Source organism: Tamandua tetradactyla, chromosome 18, assembly GCF_023851605.1.
Source record: "Tamandua tetradactyla isolate mTamTet1 chromosome 18, mTamTet1.pri, whole genome shotgun sequence".
Taxonomy (NCBI): domain Eukaryota; kingdom Metazoa; phylum Chordata; class Mammalia; order Pilosa; family Myrmecophagidae; genus Tamandua; species Tamandua tetradactyla.
Window position 1 is genome coordinate 35,939,876 of NC_135344.1, and position 22,917 is coordinate 35,962,792.

Consider the following 22,917-nt stretch of genomic DNA (forward strand, 5'->3'; position numbering starts at 1 on the left):
CAATAACTACTATATCAGCCATCTTCTAGCTGCCTTCTCATTTTACCTCTTACATGGAAGTAATTCATTTTATTACTACTATTTTTTATATAAGATTCTTCATGGAGCATATGGACTTGTTGTTCTAATTTGGATTATTGCTTTTTAGGACTGTAGCATCCCTCTCATCTCAGATTCCTTTCATTAACTAACTAATTTGGTTCTATTTCTTATAGTTTGTCTTCTTTCTTGGTTTTTACCTATGTTTAGCTGGAGTACATCTCCAAATAACTTTCTCAAAAAGAATGTATGACATTTATCTCTACTATAATATAAATTCCTTGAGGGTAGGAACACTGTCGTGTTTTATTGTGGTCTCACCAGTGCCTAGAATAGTGCCAAAATAAGTCTTCAGTAAGTATTTGTTGATTAGGCAAAAGCTTTCTGAGTCTGTGGATGTTTAAAAATCTTTATTTTGAAATGTAAACTTGGCTTGTAAAATGTTAGTTTTGCCTTTGTTTCAAAAGATTTTATTTTGTCCTCACAATTAATAGATAGTTTGATTAGCTAGAGAATTTTAGGTTCAAAATTATTTTCTTTCAAAATCCTGAAGGAAATGCTCCATCGTCTTCTACATTTGGTGCATGTCTGTTTCGTATAGATTACATTTTTGCCTTTTAAAGCTTGTGAGATCTTCTGTTTGATGTCATAGTCTTAAATTTCACAATAATGAGTCTAGGTAAGGAATTTCTTTCTTTAAAAATTTAAACTGTTCAGCCCCCTGTAGGTCTTTTCAGTTTGAAAACTCATGCTCTTTTCATCTCTGGAAATATTTATTTATTTAGGTGTATTAGTTCCTGTCCTCCATTTCTCCCCTTCCAGAACTCCAATTTCCCCTATGTTTTGTATCTTTCATCGCATAGTTTTCTGCCACTATTTCTATTTCTATTTCTATATATTCTTGGGAGATTTCCAGTGAACCTTTTTTTTGGGGGGGGGGGGGTCAGTTATCATGTTATAATTTTAAGAATTTTTCTTCTCCTTTGTTCCTTTTGCATAGCCATATCTGAAAATACTTCAGTTTAAGTGTTTTTATCAGATCACTTTTTAAATCATTGATTAGACATTTTCCTGGGTTGTTTCTATCTCTTTAACATCAGTTTTCCTGATTTTTTTTCTTAGTCTTTCATGTTTCTGGTTTTCTTTGTATGTGCTTATTGTCTTTTTATATTTAATAATAAAACACTTGAGTTGATATTTACATAATTGGTGTGGGGAAAAAAAGCTAACTGGAAGTTCTGAGTCCTTGGGACAGTAAGAAACCAGCTTAGCTGTAGATTGAACTACTAGGGAATTAGTTAGACTGACAACCTCCCAAAGCCAGATACATGAACAGCTATCCCCAGGGACAGCAATCCTCATATTAGAAGCCTTAGTTCTCCTCAGATGGTTCATTTAATTTTCTAAGAGGAAAATTCTATGCTTGCCCAAGAGCAAATGCCTGACTGTATGCTGTATTGTCCAAGCAGGTTGGCAGCAGTGCTGGGAAAGTGGACTGTTTCATATGCAGACCTTTAATCCATCCAACTCTTTCAGCCCTACTTTTCCTTTTGGATCTCTGTCTTACCTGCTGACTCTGAATCTGGAGCTTCTGTGGAATTCTTCAGGGCAAAGACTCCACTTCCACTGCAACCCCTAGTGGTTCATTCTGGGCTACAGCATTATTCACTGAATATCAACCATCAATATGTTTCCTTCCATATTTTGTCTCCCAAAGATTGTTGAAATCGCTTATACTCCTCCATAAATTACTCTTACAAATTCATTTTTTAAATAATTTAATGGAGTCTCAGTAATTAATGAAGAGAAATAGATGTATTTGGTGTACCATCTCGACCTGTATAAAGGCTCCCTAGTTATTATTCTGACTACCGGGCAAGTTTGGGAGACACTGTCCCAGATGATCTTATTTTAAGCTCTGAGCATTTACGCTTTAGTAGTTCCTTGCATTATATGCCTCATTTTTCTTGTTAGTTAACAATTTTCATTAGGGCAGGAAAATATCTGATTATTATTCATGCTCAGCGTACCACACCTCACCCAATCTCTAGCACTATCTTATCTTAGTTCACTAAATTCTTGTTGAACAAAAGGATGAACAAATGAATGAATGAATTAATGAAGGAATGATATGCATCCAAGTAAGTAGTTTCTCCAGTTTTCTTAATCTGCTTTTATTTACTCAGGCAGTATTTCTGAAATAAAATTTGTCAGCTATATGCAGCTCTTTAGGATTAACCCCCTTTTAAATTAGATAGAGTGACTCATTTTTATTTTTCAAAGAAACTCAAATTCCAAGAGCCCTATTTCCAGAAATACTTCATAATGCACAAGCTTTCAGCTTCCAAATGGTTTCATTTGAATCTCATACCGGGAATAGCCTGTATGAGTCCATAAACATGAATGAGGCTCTTCTTGTGGGATTTTCTTATTTTAGCACATTGCTTACCTCAAATAGAACCCATTTGAGTAAATGCTGTTGCCATAAATCCATTAAACTCAAGGTTGTCATTGTAAATGAGAGGATTAAAAGTAATCATATCTCAGTCATCATGAGTCATAGTTCAGATAGAAAATAAAATAAATATATCTATTAAATATGTTAGGATAAAAGTGTTAAAAACCAATAATCTGCTTTCATCAGTCTTTAATATATCTAAATTTTTAATAACATGCGTAATCTTGTCTTGATGAAATTTTTAATGAATGCAGGAATAGAGATGCTGAAATTTTTAAACAAAGTAGGAAAGAGAACAAAGCCAATAAATTTATTGAAGAATCATTCCAAGATCTGACTTGTGAAAACATTTTCTCTACCACACACTAATATTCACATTGAGGTAGTGAAAGTTTTCAGTCAATTTAAATAGGGACTTTTTCTTCATTTAGCAAGTGTTTTTATTTTTCCAGAAGATTTAGGTGTTGTGCTTAGCATCTAAATCAGCCAGTACCAGAGGGATGCAATCAGCAAAATCTAGAACCTGGGAAATTCTACAGGTCTCTCTAGTGGAGGCTTGGAGTCATGTACACACACAAAAAAAACATGTTCTTAATCTTAATCCATGCTTGTGAATGTGAACCCATCGTAAGTAAGACCTTTGGATGAGGTTATTTCAGCTAAGGTGTCGCCCATGTGAATCTGCTGAATGGATCTTAATCCTATTACAAAAAGAGAAGCCACAGGTTGCAGCTAGAAGTTGGAAGTCAATGGAACCCAAAAGAGGAAGAAGAAGGCGCTACAATGTATTGCCATGTGACAGAAAAGCCAAGGATCAAGTCTGGCTTGCTGCCAATTCCAGGACACCACTGTCTTTGGTGAGAAAAGCATCTTATTGATGCCTTGATTTTGGACTTCTCCTAGGCTCAAAATCATGAAGCAATAAATTCCTATTGTTAAACTAACCCACTGTGTTGTAATTGTTTCAGCAGCTAGGAAACGAATACATCAGTTCTTTCAAAAAATAAATTGCTATCATTACTTGGCTTTAAAAAGAGTACTCTGGCTGCTCTAGGGAGAATAGTCTTAGAGGCGTAAAAGTGGAGGAACAATTTCCTAACATAACTTATGTGGACAGCTTAATTGAACACCATAGTACTTGGAACCTTGCATGGGGCATGAGATTTTGTAGGTTTGTCCAGAGTGATGCCCAGATAAATCCCAGAACAATTTGAACAGTGAATAGGGAAGTATTTGCAGAGTCCCCTAGGGAAGGGTGAGAAAGGGGGAAAATTCAACTTCCCCAGGTGGAGAATTCTTGATGTTCTCACAGGTAGTGGGGACAGCCAAAACAATGGGCCGAGCCTCCAATCTTGGGGTTTGTTCATATGAAACTTAATCCTGCAAAGGATAGGCTAAGCTTACTTCAAATTAGGCCTAAGAGTTATCCACAAGAGAACCTCTTCTGTTGTTCAGATGTGGCCTCTCTCTCTTGGCTGACACAGCAAGCAACTCACTGCCCTCCCCCTCTCTAAGTGGGACATGACTCCCAGGGGTGTAGACCTTGCTGGCAATGTGGGACAGAAATCCTAGAATGAGCTGGAACGCAGCATTAAGGGATTGAGAAAATCATCTTGACCAACAGGGGGAAGAGTAAAATGAGACAAAATAAAGTGTCAATGGCTGAGAGATTACAAACAGAGTTGAGAGGTTATCCTGGAGGTTATTCTTATGCATTAAATAGGTATCACCTGTTTAGTTAAGGTGCAATGGAGAGGCTAGAGGGAACTGCCTGAAAATGTGGCGCTGTGCTCCGGTGACCATGTTTCTTGAAGATAATTGCATGATGATACGGCTGTCGCAGTGTGACTGTGTGGTTGTGAGAGCCTTGTGTCTGATGTTCCTTTTGTCTACCTTATCAATGGACAAGTAAAACATATGGATTAAAAATAAATAAATAATAGGGGGAACAAATGTTAAATTTTGTAGATTGAAATGCTGGTGGTGATCGGTGAAGGGAAGAGGTAAGGGTTTGGTATGTATGAATTTTTTTCTGTTTTTTTTTAAATTGCTTTTTCTGAATTGATGCAGATGTTCTAAGAAATGATCATGATGATGAATATACAACTATTGATGATAGTGTGAGTTATTGATTATATAACAATGAATAATCATGATAAGAATGTTTGTATTTGTATGTGGTTACGTATCATAAATAAATAAATAAATACATTAAAAAAAGAAAGGGGTATGGTATGTATGAATTTTTTTCTGTTGTCTTCTGCACTGATGCAAATGTTCTAAGAAATGATCATGATGATGAATATGCAACTATGTGATGATATTGTGAATTATTGAATATATGTAGAACGGAATGATCATATGTCAAGAATGTTTGTGTTTCTTTGTTGTCATATATTTTTTTAAAAATTAAAAAATTAATTTTAAAATTTTTTTAAAAAGGGGAAATGAAGTGTAACTAATCAAGCATCAGTGGCAGAGAGAGTTCAAATAGAATCAAGAGGCTACTCTGGAGGTTCCTCTTACATACGCTTCAGTTAGACCTTGCTACCTTACCTATCATAACCTGCCAACACCCAACAGGACCGTTCCAGCCAATCCTAAAGAACACCCAAGGCAATATAAAAAAAAAAGAAAAAGAAAAACAACAGGCAATGATAAAGAAATGTCTTTGCCTGAAATTGGAGAAGCAAGGTTTCATTTTCCAAGAGTAGTGTCTGATAGAGTAATGTCAAAGAAAAACTGTATAGGACCATGTGAAATAGGCAAGGATGACTTTATTTATAGCTACCACCGAAGGGGAAAGAGAGAACTCAACTCAGAGGAAGACAGTCAGGGTAAAGGCAAGGGAAAGTATCAGCAGTTCCTCTGAAAAGAGGAGGAAATGGGGATGAGGGTGGGGGAGTGAGGTCCATAATTTGGAATAGAATAGTGTCTGAAGTTTTTTTCTTCCCCTACAGTTCAAGTTGTTTTTCTCTGCAATCACACAGCTGCAAGATTAGTTTTAAGGTAATCAGGGCAGGGGATAGAGCTGGTTAGGGGCATGCAAGGAGCAAAGCTTGGTGAAGACAAAAAAATGATCTTGATAATAACTAACATGAAGGCATGAAACTGTACCATACAGAGATCAGTAACTCAGCAGCAAGCAGCAAGTTCTAATTTTAAATAGGTCATAGTCAGAAATTTATTTGTCAAACCGCAGAGATATAAACTATGCATTTTTACCCAGTTCTTCAGGAGCATTTTTTTTTTTAACTGTGACAACCCTTTTATAAATACATAACAACATTTCCAGGCATTTCTTTGGAAGTAAGGATATTAGAAGAACAATTCTTTTAAGGGATATAATCTGCTGTTATCAGCTTACGCTGCAAGCATGGATTTTTGAAAAGGAATGAATCAGATAATGTGGCACTAGTACTTGTACAGTATCTTATATTTTAAGCCTCTTTTGCTAGATCTAGAGATTTTTGGAGCTAAAGAAGCCTCAGAGATTATAATCACCTAATTTTATAAATGAAGTGACAGAGGCCCAGAGAGGTTAACCTGATTCTTTTTATAATAAGAGTTGAATCATGTGAGCTATAACCTAAAGCCTGCACACAGAGATAGTTGTGTGAGGCTTTACTTCCACCTCCACTCCATCCATCCCCATAAATTCCAGCAGACTGTTTTCCCCTGACCCCCAGAAATAATACAATGTAGTAAAAACTGATTTACTGCTAAATCAAAGCTTCCAGACAGGTCCCTCTGGATAACTGCCCTCCCCTCCCCCCACCCCCCCATCCCCTCACCCTCAAGCCCAATGTGGAAATTTTGGAGTAGCTTCCATCATCACTTTCAGGAACAACATTCCTTCATCATCACCAGTGTCTAGAGTTTTGTGGGCCTTGGAAAAGTAGAGGCTGTGTTGGTATCCTGTTGCTTATTTTATTCTCTGTATTTTATCATCCTATGTCTCTCCTTACCTGACTTGTACTTATGGAGCACATTTTAGAGAGAGTGTTGAAGTATATCTGTGGGAAGCAATACATCTCTTCTTTCCTGTAGGTCACTAATTGGTTGGCCTTTTAAAGCTTAATCAATTCTTGGGAGCTAAACTAATTATTCTTTATATTGCCAGTATTTCTTCCAACAGCAGCCACAGAGGGGCTTTCAAAGTCCTTTTTGGGATGGAACACAGCCCTTCTCCCTTTTCTGTTTTAGGAGACCCGAAGTTCAGGAAGTGTTTACATTGCACATTTAGCGTGGTCTGACTCAGCGTCTTACAGCTGTATAATTTTAAAACATGCTCTCTTGTTTTGTTTTAAAATTTTCTTTTCAAAGCCTCAGTTTCCTCTTCTGTAAAGTGGAAATATTAACATCTTATACAGCTCTTGGAAGCATCTAGATCAGCACTATCCAATAGAAATGTAATGCATGTCTCAGAGACCATTGAAAATATCCTCGTAGCCACGTAACATAAATAAACAGGAAAAATTAACTTTAGTAATATATTTTTTTATCCCACATATATTCATTTCAACATGTACTCAGCATTTTAAAAAATGGGATATTTATATTCTTGTCCTCATATTAAGTCTTTGAAATTCGGTGTGCATTTTACACTTACAACACCTCTCAATCCTTACAAGCCAGGTCACGCGAGTACGATATTAAACCACACAGACAGAATCGCCTCTGTACGCCTGGGACGGTTCTGAGCCGGATGGGGCAGAGGTTCTCAGAGCGCGTTTTGAACCTCTCCGGCTCCCGTAGGAGAGCTCCGGTCTCGGCGGCGCCACGTCTCTGGCGGCGGCGGGAGTGTGAACTGTGGGGCCCTGGGCGGCTCCGGGAGCTATGGCCTTTACTCTGTACTCGCTGCTCCAGGCGGCTCTGCTCTGCGTTAATGCCATCGCCGTACTGCACGAGGAGCGCTTCCTCAAGAACAGTGAGTGTGATCGAGGGGGGCGAACTAAGGTGGTGGCGGCAGAGACCCCGGAGCGGGGCTGGAGCATTCCGGAGCCGCTCGGGGTGAGGGGACAACCCGTGCCCGGGAAAGGGGAGTGGCTGAGGGCTCGGCTCTGGAAGAGGAGCGGGGGAAGGGAAACTGAGCCCCTTGGATCTCACCAGTTTGAGTGGGGTGAAGATGAAGTGTGTTCTACGGAAGCCCACTGTGTGCTGGGCACTGGAGGCCGAAGTTGCGGATTTCAGGAGATGATCCAGGCGTGCCCTGTCCGTGCTTAGTTTAAGATAGTAAATTCATTGAATTTCTCTGTGACCACTTTTAATGGTCTAAGACCTAGGGTTTGAGTTTTGCGTTTAAGAGTAGGATGGAGTTTGTAACTCATTCTGGAACATAGGTAGTTAGAGATGGATTTATGGAGGGCAATAAGGGTTCCCGGGATTGGGGGGTAAAAAGAAAGAGAAAGTGTTGCACAGTTTTCAGGACATTGAGCCAACCACAACCCAAGAAAGGTATTCAGCACAGCTTATTGGGTGACACAGTGTGCCAGAGACTGTGCTAGAATCTAGGAATACAAAGGTGAAGACACACGTTATGCCCTACAGGACCTCACAATCCAGCTATCTCCATGCCATCCGGGGCAGGCTGCTGCTTGCTGTACGAGAAAGGATACAGACTGTGAATCACCTAAACTCAAGCTCATGATGGTTTTGTTTATTCCTCCAGAAGATGCTTTTTGAGCACAAATTATATGCTAGACCTGTGTAATAGTAACTGAAGTTGCAGCGATAATTTTGCCATCCTGTCCTTCTAATGGGAGTTAATCTAAAAAATAAAATAAGTAATAAAAACTAATATACAGAGCGTTATGAAAGAGAAACTCAGGGTAATACTAAACTTATGTGAATGTGTGAAAGCTTCTTGGAGGAAATGTGTCTAATCCATGATCTAATAAATGAGATTTAATTAGATGAAGGTGAAGGGTTGGAAGAAGTTGTAAGGGTGAGGGGAGCCTAGGGCAATGTGGAGTTGGTATGAAAACTCAGGGGCAGCTGAAACAAAGGATTTTAAGCAGGGCAGTGACATCAGATCTGTATTGTTTATAAGATCCTTCTGATTACAATATAGAGAATAGATCAGAAGGAATGAATATGGGAAGAAACATTCTAAATAGTTGAAATAGAGATAGTGGTACAATGACAGTTGCGTGGGTATAATGACAATAATAATAGCTAATACTTGGTAGCACTTACTATGTGCCAAGATCTGTATCAAGTTCTTTACATATATTAACTTGTGTAATTCTTATAATAACCCTATGAAATAAATACTATTTTCATACCCACTTTACAGATGGGGGCCTGAGACACGAAAAAAGAGTAAGTAACTTTTCTTAGAAGTAAGAAAGTAAGTAACTTTCTTGTACAGCTAGAAAGTACAAGAGATAGGATTCAAGGCACACAGACATATAGAGAGAGAAGAAGTCTCTGACAACAAAGGCACAGTTGGACTGATGCAGCCGTAAGGGAAGGAGTGCTAAGGATTGCTGGCAACCACCAGAAGCTAAATCAAAGAAGGGACAGATCCTCCCTCAGAGTCTTCAGAAGGAATCAGTCCTGACCACCTTGATTTTGGACTTGCAGCTTCCAGAACTTTGAGAGAATAAATTTCTGTTGTTTTAAAACACGCAGTTCATGGTATGTTGTTATGACAACCCTAGGAAATTAATATAGATCAAAAGGTATTTTAAAGGCAGACAAGGCAGAACATACTGTTTGGACATTGGAAATGAGAGAGAAGAAAAAGTCAGATTTTTCTGGCTTGAGCAGCCAAATGAAGAGTAGCACTTTTACTGAATTACAGAGTACTGGAGGAAAATTGAGGGAGGGAGGTAGATGAAAAGGTGAAAAGATTAAGTTTTGGACATGCTAAATTTGAGATTTCTGTGAAAGTGGATGTGTAGAATAAGTGGTTAGATTTGTAAATCTAAAATGGGAGCGAGAATCAGAGTGGATTTGAAATTTGAGTTTGTCAACCATAGATGACAAATGAAGCCATATGAGGAGATGAAATTGCACTTGGAAAGAGCAGAGTACAAAAAGAATTGGTGTCCAGGACAGTCCTGGAATCTCCTCTAGTGTTTAATGTTTAGGTAGTGATGGAGGAGCTAACAGAAGAACTTGATGAATGAGGAAAACAAAGATGGGAAAACCCAGACAATTGGATTTCACAGAATCAAGGAGTGTTTCAAGAAGGAGAATTTAATTCAGTAGTGGAATATAACTGAGACATCAAAGTAAGGACTAAAAGTGCCCTGAAGGTTCAGAGTATTAGAGGTCATTGGTGACTTTATGAGAGCAATTAGAACAGAGTGGGTAAAATTCAGATTGGAGTGGATGGATTGAGTGAGTGGAAAGTGACAAAATGGAGACCGCAAGATTATCAATTTTCTCACTAAATTGGAGAAAAGGTAGCTGGAAGGGGACTCAGAGATGTGTTTTGTGGTGGATTTGTTTTGTTTTCAAGATAGATGAAGTGTCTCCAAATGTCTGCATATGTGTGGGCTCTGATGCAACTGTGAGAAAACTGTGTTTCCTCCAAAACGTCTCCCCTTTTAAAGGACTCCAGTAAAATAATGAAGACCCACCTTGAATGAGCAAGGTCGCAGTTCTATCAAATCGAAAGAGCACACCCACAGTTGGGCATATCACACCTCTATGGAGTAATATTCACTCCATGGACCAATCTAATCAAAAGGCCACAATACAATTGAGTCAGTCTCCATGGAAACAGTCTAATCAAAGGTTTTTATCCTACATATTGAATCAGAATTAAAAGACATGGCTTTTCTGAGGTACATAACACTTTCAAACCAGCACATATATATATTCTTAGCAGCATTATTTTTAATAGCCAAAAAGTGAAAACAGCCCATATGTCCATTAACTGATTGATGTCTAAAATGTGGTATATCCATATTATGAAATGTTCTTTGGCAATAAAAAGGAATGAAATGATACATGCTACCTACAATATGGATGAACTTGAAAAACATTATGCCAAGTGAAAGAAAGCAGTCACAAAAGGGCACATTGTATGATTCTCTATGAAATGTCCAGGAGAGGCAATTTTATAGAGACAAAAGGTAGGTTAGTGGTTGCCTAGTGTTAGGAGCCTGGGAAGATAGAAAGTATCTTCTAATGGGTTCTGGGTTTCTTGCGGGGGGGGGGGGGGTGCATTACAAATATTCTGAAATGGATTGTAGTGTTGGTTGTACAACTCTGAATATACTTAAAACCATTAATTGTATACTTTATGTTAACTGTATGGTAAGTGAATTATGTCTCAGTAGAACTGTTCTTTGAAAAACCAAACACATTTTTAGCTTACAGCCCATTAAAAAAAAGTTGGCTGGTCTGAATTGGCCCATGGGCTGTTGTTTGCTATTTCCTGATCTAGCAGATAGCAGAAAATACCTTCATGACCATAAGGGTAGGGAAAAGTTCCTTAAAAATTAACCATAAAGTGGAGTTATACAGAGAGGGTAGGGTTTAACAAATGAGTATGACTGCTGAATCATTATATTGATATTTTTGTCAGTCTCCAGTTTCTTAGAGCAGCTAGAAGTAAAAACCTAAAATGTGGAATTGTAACCCATACCAAACTCTTGAAATCTGTTCTATAACTAATTGTTGCTCTGTGCATTGAAATTTATTCCTTTTGTTGTATATATGTTATTTTTCACAAAAAAGGAATGATAAAATAAATATATATTCCTTCTAGCCTCCAATGTTCTGGAGTAGCTAGAAGGAAAAATCAGATAATTGTGTCATAGCCTGTGACAAACTCTGAGAGCTGTCCTATAACTACTTGTTGAAGAATGCTTTGAAAACGATTGCTTTTTTCTTTCTTTGCTTTGAATATATGTTATATTATAAAATTAAAAAGTTATATTTAAAAAAAATTAACCATAAAGAAAAGATTGATAAATTGGACTGGATTGCATGATAATTAAGAATTTCTATGCATCAAAAGATGCCACTAAGGAAAAGCACATCATAGAGTGGAAGAATGTATTTGTGAAACAAATAGAGTATAAAAAGAGACAGGCATGATGATACTGTGTGTGCCACTGATTGTATACTTTGGATGGATTGTATGGTGTGTGTATGTATCTCAGTAAAATTGTATTTTAAAAAGAGAGACAGATAATCTAGTGGAAAAACTTAAACAAGTACTCCACAAAGGAGGATATCCAAATGGTAAATAAGCATTATGAAAATGTGCTTGTCGTCATTAGTTACCATGGAGAGTCACGTTAAAACCACAATGAAAGGCAATTATGTACCCACCAGAACAGCACAAATTAAAAAGACTGACAGTACCAAATTTCAGCAAAGATACAGAGCAAGTGTAGCTCTTAAACTCTGGTGACGGAAGTATACATTGGTACAACCACTTTGAAAAACTTTTTGGCGATATCTCCTAAGCTGATCATATAAATTTCCTGTGACCCAACAGTTCACTCCCAGTCAAATGCCTATAAATATTTGCACTAAAAGACATGCATAGAATATCTATAGTCGTATATTCGTAATAACCAAAACTGGAAACAGTAGAGTGGATAGATACAGTTCATACCTAGCAATGAAAAAGATGTCTATGGCCATAGGCAACAATATGGATGACTATCACTAATATAATGTTGAGTGAAAGAAGGCAGAAACAGAATACATACTGGATGATTCCTTTATATGAAGTTTAAAAATACATGTAACTAATATATGGTGTTAGAAGTTGGGGGGAAAATGACTGGAAGAGGGTACAAGTCAGGCTTCTGGGGTGTTGGTGATGTTTTGTTTGATCTGGGTGCTGGTTACATGGAAGTGTTCCTTTTATGAAAATTCCTTGAGGAATACACTTTTGATTTGTGCACATTTCTGAATAGGTGTTATATTTAAATAATAAAAAAAAGAAATTGGCTCTTGTAGAACTATTAGGAGGCACAAGTCTGAGCTTCTAGGAACACATCCAAATGCATCGCTGTTACTTTATGCTGGAAACTTGCTGTACTGCCCCTACCATTGGCGCTCATCAGAGAAAATGCATTTCAGGCCCTTCCCCCTGGCATCACTATCTCTGCAGTTAGTCTGGTGTATGTTTGCGTTCTAGTTTGTTAGCTGCTGGAATGCGATGTACAGAAATGGAAATGGTTTTTAAAAGGGGTAATTTATTAAGCTTACAGTTCTAAGGCCATGAAAAGGTCCAAATTAAAGCAAGTCTATAGAAATGTCCAAATTAAGGCACCAACAAGATGTTACCTCCACTCAGGAAAGCCTGGGTTTCTCTCAACTGGAACGGCTAATGAAAAGAATAAACATTGTATGATCTCACTGATTCTAAATAATTAGAATAAGCAAATAATAGAATTAGAATCTAGAATATAGGTTACCAGAAGGCAGGGTGGGATAGAGAATGGGAAGGCTTAAAATGTACAGGGTTCCTGTGTGGAATAGTGGAAAATATCTTGGTAATGAGTGTGGATGATGGTAGCACAATATTGTGAATGTAATTAACAGCCCTAAAATATATAACTGAATATGATTAAAAGGGTAAATGTTAGATTGTATATGTGGTAACAATAAAATTTTAAAAAATGAATGAAACTACACTGTACAAACAGTGAACCCTAAGTTAAACCATGGGCTATAATTAATAGTAGTACAACTATATCATCAGTTGTAACTTGTGTTCTATAACAGGTGCAAGGTGTTACTAATATATGATGTTATATGGGAATCCTTAATTTTATGCATAATGTATAAAAGTACAACATCTCAAAGAAAAAAAGCTGTGAGCTTTTAATGCTTACTTGTGCTACAGGCTGAATAATGCTTATTTCCCAATGATAATTACATTTAATAACAAAAATCTTTGATTTCCCTATCCTTAGGTGAATCGTAAAATTTCTCAAATGATATTTTTGGGACACCTATGGTGTATCCAACATTGTTTATACATTTTAGATTTAGAAGTATAAGACTTGGACATTACTTTCAAGGAATATATTATATACTTAAAGTAATATGTGAGCTAATTGGAGAATAAGTAACAGTAAACTTCAAATTATTGACTGGGTTTGATAATATTAAATACCTGCATTAATGTAATTTTATCCCTTCTCCAAGGCTAATTTAAAAAGGCACAGATTTGTGTGATGTCTATAGCATTTCAGATTTTATAGACTAGCCTCAATTTCATTAAAAAAAAATTCCCAAGAAATTAGCTGTTCTCACCTGGAAGCTTACACAGCAGAATTATTAGAGGAGCATTTTAAAAATGACAATGCCTGGATCCTATCCCAGACCTCAGTTCAAAATTTCCAGAAGTGAAGTTCAAGGGTATGTATTTACCAAAATCTCTGTAGGTGGTTGATACATCTCTCCCATCCCAGCCAATTATAGATTATAGGCATACTTCAGAGCAGGTTTAGTTCCAGATTACCACAGTAAAGCAGATAATATCACAATAAAATGAGTCACACGAGTATTTTGGTTTCCCAGTGCATATAAAACTTATGTTTATACTATACAATTGTTTGTTAATGTGCAATAGCATTATGTCTAAAAAACAGTGTACTTACTTTAATTAACGTGACACAGACAGGAAGTGAGCACATGCTATTGAAAAAATAGTGCCCATAGACTTACTTGACACAGGTTGCCACAAACCTTCAATTTGTTAAAAATGCAATATCTTAGCTTTCCCAGTGTGACTGTGTGCTTGTGAAAACCTTGTGTCTGATGCTCCTTTTATCTACCTTATCAACAGATGAGTAAAACGTATGGAATAAAAATAAATAATAGGGGGAACAAATGTTAAAATAAATTTAGATTGAAATGCTAGTGATCAATGAAAGAAGGGGTAAGGGGTATGGTGTGTATGAATTTTTTTCTTTTTCTGAATTGATGCAGATGTTCTAAGAAATGATCATGATCAACTATGTGATGATATTGTGAATTACTGATTATATATGTAGAATGGAATGATAAGGATGTTTATGTTTGTTTATTGTTATATTTTAAAAAATTTTTTTAATGCATTATCTTTGAAGTATAATAAAGTGAAGCACAATAAAATAAGGTATGCTTGTATATCAATATTCCATATTTATATTACTGTGACTTTAAATATTGCTCACAGCTGAAAAAACAAACCAGTCACTTTTATTCTTCTGGTTAAATCGTAGTTTGAGTATAGAATTTTAGACTGGAGCTAATTTTCCTTCAGAATTTTGAAGACATTGTTCCATTTAGTCTTCTCATTTCCAGTTTTGTTGTTTAGAAGTCTAATGCCATTCTGTTTCCTGATTCATTGTAGGTAACCTGTCTGCTCTCTAAGAAAAGGCTTTAGGGTATTGTCTTTTACTTCTGAAATTTTACAATAATGCACCAACATGTAGGTCTTTTTCATTCATGTGTCGTACACTCATTGGGCCCTTTTGTCCTAAAGGCTCGTATCCTTTAGTTCTGGGGAGATTTTAATATTTTTTTGGTAATTTCCTCCTATCTATTTTTTTTTCTTTTTTTTTCTGAAACTCCAGTTATTTTGAATGATAAATGCTCTAATTTTCTTTTTCTTTTTTCCCTTTTCTTCTTAATTTTGCTTTGTCTTGTTCTACTTTCTGGTGGGTTTCCTCAACTTAATCTTCCAGCCTCTTCTTTTGAACACTCTCCCCCCACCCCAAGCAGCATGAGCAAGAGCTCCTTGAACCCTGAATGTTTTTATTTATTTTTTTTATGGCATCCTGATCTTATTTCATAACTACAATAGCTTTTCCTTCTCTAAGGATGTTAATTTTTAAAAATGTTTTCTGCTACTGTATTGTCTCTTCTTTAAGTCCCCCTTTTCAGTTTTTAAATATTTCCATGTTAAGAATTGTGCTTCCTTAATAAGTAGAATAAATACATTCAGAGTGTAAGGAACTGAAACACAGGTTACCAAGGGCCATGGTGGGGTGGGGGTGGGGATAGGAAATAGGGAGTTAATGCTTAATTCTATTTGAGGTGATGGCAGATTTTGGATTGGGATGGTGGGGATTACATTGAGAATGTCCATTCAGTTGACACTGAGTTACATATTTGAATGAGGTTACAGGGGAAATTTTAGGTTGTCTAATCATTACTAGAAAAAAATTAAGAACACCATAGGTCTGCATAATAAACAGTGAATCCTTTAAAAAAGAATTATGCTTCCTTGAGTGTTCATTTTTAAGTGTAAGGCACTGAGAGGCTCTTTGGCATATATATGTGGTTGAGGCTTGTTTATTCATGGATCTCTCTATAAGGTGATCAAAGGAAGTGACTATTTAATTGAAGTTCCTCAAATGTCATTTTGTGAAGTCTTTATTCTTGTACTGCTCATCAGTTTCCTGAGGAATTTTCTCTCAACCTACAGAATATAAGTCTTATAAGTCCAGACTTACAGAAAAGATAAGCAAAGAAAAGGGCTAGCTAGCATCTTACACTTAAGTATGCAAGCTTTCATTTATTTTACCTTCCTTCGTTATCTCCAGGTCCAGAGCTTCTGTGTAGCAGTCTTGGCTGAGAGTAAACTTCCTCTCTTCTGGTGGAGTAAGAGAAGGACAGTCCTTCCCATCTGTGGAGTTAGAAGAAGTCCTAATTGCTCTTTCAGTTAATATTTGTTTTTCACCCACATAGCCCACTCTTACATTTTGAGGTTTCTCTTACCTTTCCAAGGTTCTTGGCACATTTCACCCCAATTCTTTATTGTGTATTCCCTGCAGGCTTGAGGTTTTAGCTTTTTCTGCTAAGTCATTTATTCCTCTTCCATTTAAGTTAAAATTTTCTTGACTTTTCTTGCCTAGGTAATTCTCTCTAGTTAATTTATTCCTTTACGGCCATTCTTCATAGGAATTTCAGGAGGAAGCCAAGATAAAAGTGTGCATACCATCATGTTTAACTAGAACCAGTTAATTCCGATTATTGTGCAGAGCTGTTACATAGGTTTAAATCAGTGTGACTAAACTAGTTAGGAAATTCTTTCAGTCATTCTGCTTTCCTTTAGAAAATTCTTGTTATACAGTCTGGAGGATGACACAACTACTACAGTCATTTTGTGTGTCATGTATGGCCAGAGAGATAAGATGAAATAGTTTTTTAAAACATACACTACATGTAGTTAAATGCTGATACTCTATTTCTAGACATATAACAAAAAGAGGACTACCATATAATAGAGAATGCTAGTTGAGGTATCTGGATGAGTAAAATAGGTACTGGAAGAATTTAGAGTAAAACTTGTAATCCAGTAAACACAAATGTTGGAGAAACTGCTTAAGTGCATTTGCTTGCTAGAGAGAGGGGGAAAGAGAGAGAGAGAGATCTGGAGTAGAAGGGTGACATTGCTCATGCAGTGTTCAAGTGTGTCTTGTGTCCTTGATTCTATGGTACACATTATTTCATATGATAATATTTCTGAAATTGTTTTTAGCTTGCATAGATATGTACATTTATGTTGTGGGATTTCTCCCACCTACCCTTCTCTCTTGGGCAAAGTTATGAAGAAATCGAGTTCTTTGGAAGACTTATCTACAGTCCTACAATTTACTTTGTTTTACTTTATCTCCAGTTAACTCTGTCTACTATAATTCAGCTTAATTCCACAAACATTTACTAAGTGCTTGTTGTGGGGTGGTGGAAGGTCAGAAAGTGGAAAGGTGAAGAAAGTTGATTAAACTGCAGTTCCTGTCTTTCAGAAATGTATAATCTATTGGGGACACACATGAAAACAACTAACTAAGGAGAACAAGGTCACTACTATCAGTGGGCTGTTTGGGGAGCAGAGATAAAGAAGGTATATGATGACAGGTACATGGGGAATTAAGAAAGGTTCTGATATGGAAGTCATACAGACCTGGTACAGAAGCTGCCTTTAACAGATAACAGTAATTAGTGGGTAATTGAATGTAAATAAAGATAATTGGACAGGCATGGTAGGATATAATGCCAGAAAGTGGATTTAAGAAGTTTGAATGTTACTGAGTAGTCAAAATCATTACAAGATTATGAGATAGAAAGATCTTACCTTTTAAGAAAGAAAACTCCAAGAGATTGAGATAGGGAGATTATGGAGGAGTCTATTCAAAGAGTTTGAGCAAGAGTTCAACACTGTGATCATGTTTGTACTATGCAAGAGCTTGGAAAAGACTCAGATGCCAGAGGGCTGAGAAGGCTGTGAGTGGAGCCTGAGTTGGCCTTGAAGGGTGAGGAGGAGTCAGGAAACGTCAGCTCTGTTGTGAATTTGCTTTAAACTAATTTTATACCTACAGCATATCTCAGTGTTGACATAAAAAAAGCAAGCAATCATTATTTAACCCTTATTTTGATCAAATAAAAGTTGATTAAGCAAAGTGAAACTTTTTTCCTCATACTTGGTTCTTTCATGTGTAAAAGAAACTAGAGATGTGTTTCCTGTCCTCAAGTTTAAGAGTAGCATGTTAAAAATTAAGCCTTAATAGTGAAAAGTGAACCTGAAATGAGGACAAGAAGGACTCAATGCAGAAATGAGGACATTTAAGTCTTTGGAAGAACATATAAAGCAGTAAAAAGGGAACTGGCAGATAAAGGTAACGAAATAATGACTTATGAGATCATAGGAAAATGACAGAGAAGAAGGTAAAAACTTATTTATAGAGAATAAGGAAAGTAAAGAGCTAAATTCCTCACCTCACAAATTGAGAAATGAAGAGGAATGATCAAAGCAAAGAAAAAAAAAAAAGATGAGCCCTTGCTGGCAAGATAGAGCCTAGCCAAATTAAAATTTCCCCAAGTAGTGTAGATAGTAAACCTTAGCTACAATGTTTTTATACTAAATTATATTGGGTTTTATAAATTCTAAATTGAACTAGTTAATTATTTAGCTTGACAGTATTCTTTGGTTTTCAGTTCTAACCTGAGAAATATTCTGTTACTTTAAAAAAGGAGGGGGATAATCCCCATTAGGGTATCACAGTGATCATCTTCACTAAATTTTAAATGCCATTGGATAATTTAGGAATATAGTTTATTTTTTAAAATCAGAGTGCATAAATGAAATGAAACTAGTTAGTTGCTGCTATAAAAAGAAAATATATATTCAAATATTTAACTTGATGTTTAACTTTTCTTAGAAGTTATATGACTTTACATTTGATGTCTTTAACAAGAGCTCAGACTAATTTTTATTTTTATTTATTTTTATTTTTTACATGGGCAGGCACTGAGAATCGAACCCGGGTCCTCTGGCATGGCAGGCAAGCATTCTTGCCTGCTGAGCCACTGTGGCCTGCCCCAGACTAATTTTTAATAAGATGATGAATAATGCAAGGCATGTGCATAATGAATTTTAACAGAGCTAATTGTCTTTGTTTCATGCAGTTGGGTGGGGAACAGACCAGGGAATCGGCGGATTTGGAGAAGAGCCAGGAATTAAATCTCAGCTAATGAACCTTATTCGATCTGTAAGAACCGTGATGCGAGGTAAGGAGAAGAACTAGTGGAGCACTCCTACGTTTTGATTTTGCGGTTTGATTTCTTAAGCACAACTTCTGAGTGTGAATACTCTCACATACCATTTTCTTAGTGGGAACTTTTTTCCTCTTTCACTCTGCTTTACTGCTTTAAAGTTATTAGTTTGTTCCTTAGTTTGCTGCTTATTTCTATTTAAGCCAGTTGATGCAAATGGAATGCTCAGTGGTATAATCAGTTTGTATGTTGTATCTCAGAGCTGAATACAGAACCATGTTCTTGCCTTTGATCTAGAGTTGTGGAAGACTTTCAAGAGAAAAGCAAGAGTCCCAAATTTGCCATTCTATTACAAAATGCTTTACAGTAATTCAAGAAAGAAGAGTTCAAAACCCTTTTTTAAACCATTAAAATTAGGGCATTTATTTATTTATTGGCTATTATAATCATGACTTTGGGTAGAGTGATACATAAGTTAATTCTTAATTTAGTGATGATATTACTGAATGTTTTTTACACTGTATTTGTAATCTTAAGTGTCACTGACAGCCATAAGGGTCTACTTCTGCTGGGGCCCTATGTGCTGTTGTGTGCCTGGAGCAGCACTTTCTGTAGTTCTGTCTTGATCTGGTTGTCCCAGTATGACCCTTATTTCCAGTCACACAAGCCTCCTTTGAAATAAGTTTTGGATATTACAAGTCAGTGCATGTTTTAATGTTCTGCTCTTTTAACTATTTACAACATGATTATGATGATATGTTAGATATTTTCATACTTCCTAGATGCTAATAATTATTATTTTACCTTTTCTTGCTGTTTTCTTTATAGTGACAAACTGGTTTTGTTTTGTTTTTTCTTTTTTGCAGTGCCATTGATTATAGTAAACTCAATTGCAATTGTATTACTTTTATTATTTGGTTGAAGATCCATAGGGAAAATGAAGACTTGGAAGAAAAGATGCAAGCAGAAGTTATTACTTCAGTCATTATTGAAATATAGATATCTTAGCTGGTGAGACTTGGACTTACAAAAATGTAAAGCTGATAATAAAATAAGAGTTCCTATTTATCTGATTTTTTTAATGTTGCACTTGTAGTTTCATTACAAAAAGAATCAGATTAATATACCAGAGGCACTAACTATTCAGAATTGAAATACTTTTTATTGTTGGCTGTTAGTCACAGTCCATGCTATGGTAAAGTTTGTTAAAAAGGGACAAGGCTGTCTGTCACATCTATGTTCATAGAGATTTTCCTCTTTCTCACTTCTCAGGGATGAGTTTGTTTTTTTCCAGTTTTTTTTTTTACATTCCATCGGACTTAACTATCATATAAGAGTGATTATCCCCTTAGATACAATTTAAAGGATTTTAAAAACTAATTATTTGGTATAAAATGATAAATGGGTTATTTAAATATTAAATATTTTGACTATATATTGTCTCAGCTATGGAAAAGTCAAAATTATAGTAACTGTTGAGGGGTTTTACTCCTGATTTCAGGGAGAATTCTAATTTTGTAAGTCAATCGGTCACATGATGATTGTGTTTTTATTTTAAATTCTTTCATGCATTTGTTATTTTATTGATTTATTGATTGAGTGATGAGATCAGACCATATTTTCATGGTAGAAAATCTGTGTAAGAAAGTCTGTACTCTTTCTACTATGATGACTTTTTAAAAAAATCAGCATAAATGTAAGCCTACAAGAGCAATCCTAAACAATCACAATTAAACCATTCTGTATAAAAAGACTGTGATCATTGTGAAAGGTTTACCTCCAAAAAATTTATCACGTTTTCATTTCCTGGTAGAAACATTAGGTGTGTGAGTTTATTTCTTCATTCTGTCTGACAGTAAAACGTTCATGTTGGATAATTTGTAATATGTTTGGTTTTGTTTTTTATGTCTTAGACCATCTTTTGAGGTTATTTACTCATCCCATCATACAGTTTTTTAAAAAACAGTTAAACCTATGTAATGTTTTTAGTGGAAATTGTTATAGTATTTTGAAGGGATGGAATGATACCTTTGTTTATAGAACATTTATAAATAAAGTTGAATTTCCAAGTCAAACATTTGGTTTTATACCTTGGCACATAGCTGCTAGTGTTGACTGAAATAACCTCCATTTTGTATCTGGCACAATTGCTGTAAAATTGCTGAGCACAGATTTAATGAAAGGAAACATTTCCAATCCTTTTTTTCTTGATTAACTGATTTGTTGATATACATCAAGAGGATTCATAAGCAACTTTTTATTCCATGGCTTAACTTCTAAAACTTAGGAGCAGGTATTGAATGCCTATTGGCCACACTTGAGTCAGAGATGGATGGTCTCTGGGTTGTGGGCTTGCAGCTGAACCAAGGATATATACCAGGGATTCTTACTTGATTACTTGGCTTTGTGAATAACTAACATATTTGCTGTCTAGAGGCACAGTATTCTTTTGGACTTAGAAAGAGCTGTTTAAGCCACAGAACAGATTCAAAAGAAACCATTAATTGAGGACACTCTAATTTCTCCACATGCTATGAGCTATACAGAGTGAAAATTATGCCATTTCATTTAAAAAATACACATTTTCATAAATTATTTAGTTTAATTTAGTATAGGGATGGTACCAGTATGAGTTTGCTAAAGTTTCCAGAATGCAATATACCGGAAATGGAATGGCTTTTAAAAAGGGAATTTATTAAGTTGCAAGTTTACAATTCTAAGGCTATAACATATGTCTAAACTAAGGCATCCAGGGAAAGATACTTTGATTCAAGAAAAGGCAGTGGGTCTGGAACACCTCTATCATCTGGGAAGGCATGTGGCTGGTATCTTAGGCATTTTCTTTCTTCATCTCCAAAGGCTGTGTGGGCTCTGAAGCTTTTTCCTAAATGGTTCCTTCTTTTTTTTGTTTGTATATTCATCATCATGATCATTTCTTAGAACATTTGCATCAATTCAGGAAAAGAAAACAGAAGAAGATTCATACATACCATACCCCTTACCCCTCCCTTTCATTGATCACTAACATTTCAATCTACTAAATTTATTTTAACATTTGTTCCCCTATTATTTATTTATTTTTAATCCATATGTTTTACTCATCTGTTGATAAGGTAGATAAAAGGAGCATCAGACACAAGGTTTTCACAATCATGTAGTCACACTAAAAGCTATATATATCATTATAAAATCATCTTCAAGAAACAAGGCTACTGGAACACAGCTTTACATTTTCAGGCACTTCCCTCCAGTCTCTCCAATATACCTTAACTAAAAAGGTGATATCTGTATAATGCATAAGAATAACCTGCAGGATAACCTCTTGACTCTGTTTGAAATCTCTCAGCCATTGACACTTTATTTTGTCTCATTTCTCTCTTCCCCCTTTTGGCCTGGAAGGTTTTCTCAATCCCTTGATGCTGAATCTCACCTCATTCTAGGATTTCTGTCCCATGTTGCCAGAAAGGTTTATAGTCCTGGGAATCATGTCCCATGTAGAGATGGGGAAGGCAGTGAGTTTGCTTGTTGTGTTGGCTGAGAGAGAGAGGCCACATCTGAGCAACAAAAGAGGTTCTCTGGGGGTGACTCTGAAGCCTAATTTTAAGTAGGCTTAGCTTATCCTTTGCAGGAATAAGTTTCATATGAACAAACCCAAAGATTGAGGGCTTGGCCTATTGCTTTGGTTGTCCCCACTGCTTGTGAGAATATCAGGAATTCTCCACTTGGGAAAGTTGAATTTTCCCCCTTTCTTGCCATTCCTCCAAGGGGACTTTGCAAGTACTTTTTTATTCACTGTTCAAATCCTGGGGTTTATCAGGGCATCACTCTGGACAAACCTACAAAATCTCATGCCCTACTCAAGGTTCCATGTACTATGGTGTTCAGTGAAGCTGTCAAAATGGTTCCTTGTTAAAGGACTCCAGTAAACAACCTCACCTTGAATGGGTGGA

General features: G+C 36.2%; 2 protein-coding genes across 2 annotated transcripts in view; one reads left to right on the forward strand and one right to left on the reverse strand.

Annotated features, from left to right (window-relative positions):
• KATNAL2 (katanin catalytic subunit A1 like 2) overlaps positions 1-22,917 on the reverse strand; it is a 305,997-nt gene that overhangs the window by 32,901 nt on the left and 250,179 nt on the right. Inside the window, exon 16 of the mRNA XM_077135532.1 lies at positions 15,999-16,100. Coding sequence (XP_076991647.1) covers positions 15,999-16,100 — 102 coding nt within the window. The remainder of the gene's footprint in view (positions 1-15,998; positions 16,101-22,917) is intronic.
• On the forward strand, positions 7,255-20,035 carry IER3IP1 (immediate early response 3 interacting protein 1). The gene is made up of 3 exons (XM_077135539.1): positions 7,255-7,427; positions 18,881-18,982; positions 19,834-20,035. The coding sequence occupies exons 1-3, from the start codon at positions 7,337-7,339 to the stop codon at positions 19,887-19,889; spliced, it is 249 nt and encodes an 82-aa protein (XP_076991654.1). The 5' UTR covers positions 7,255-7,336; the 3' UTR covers positions 19,890-20,035.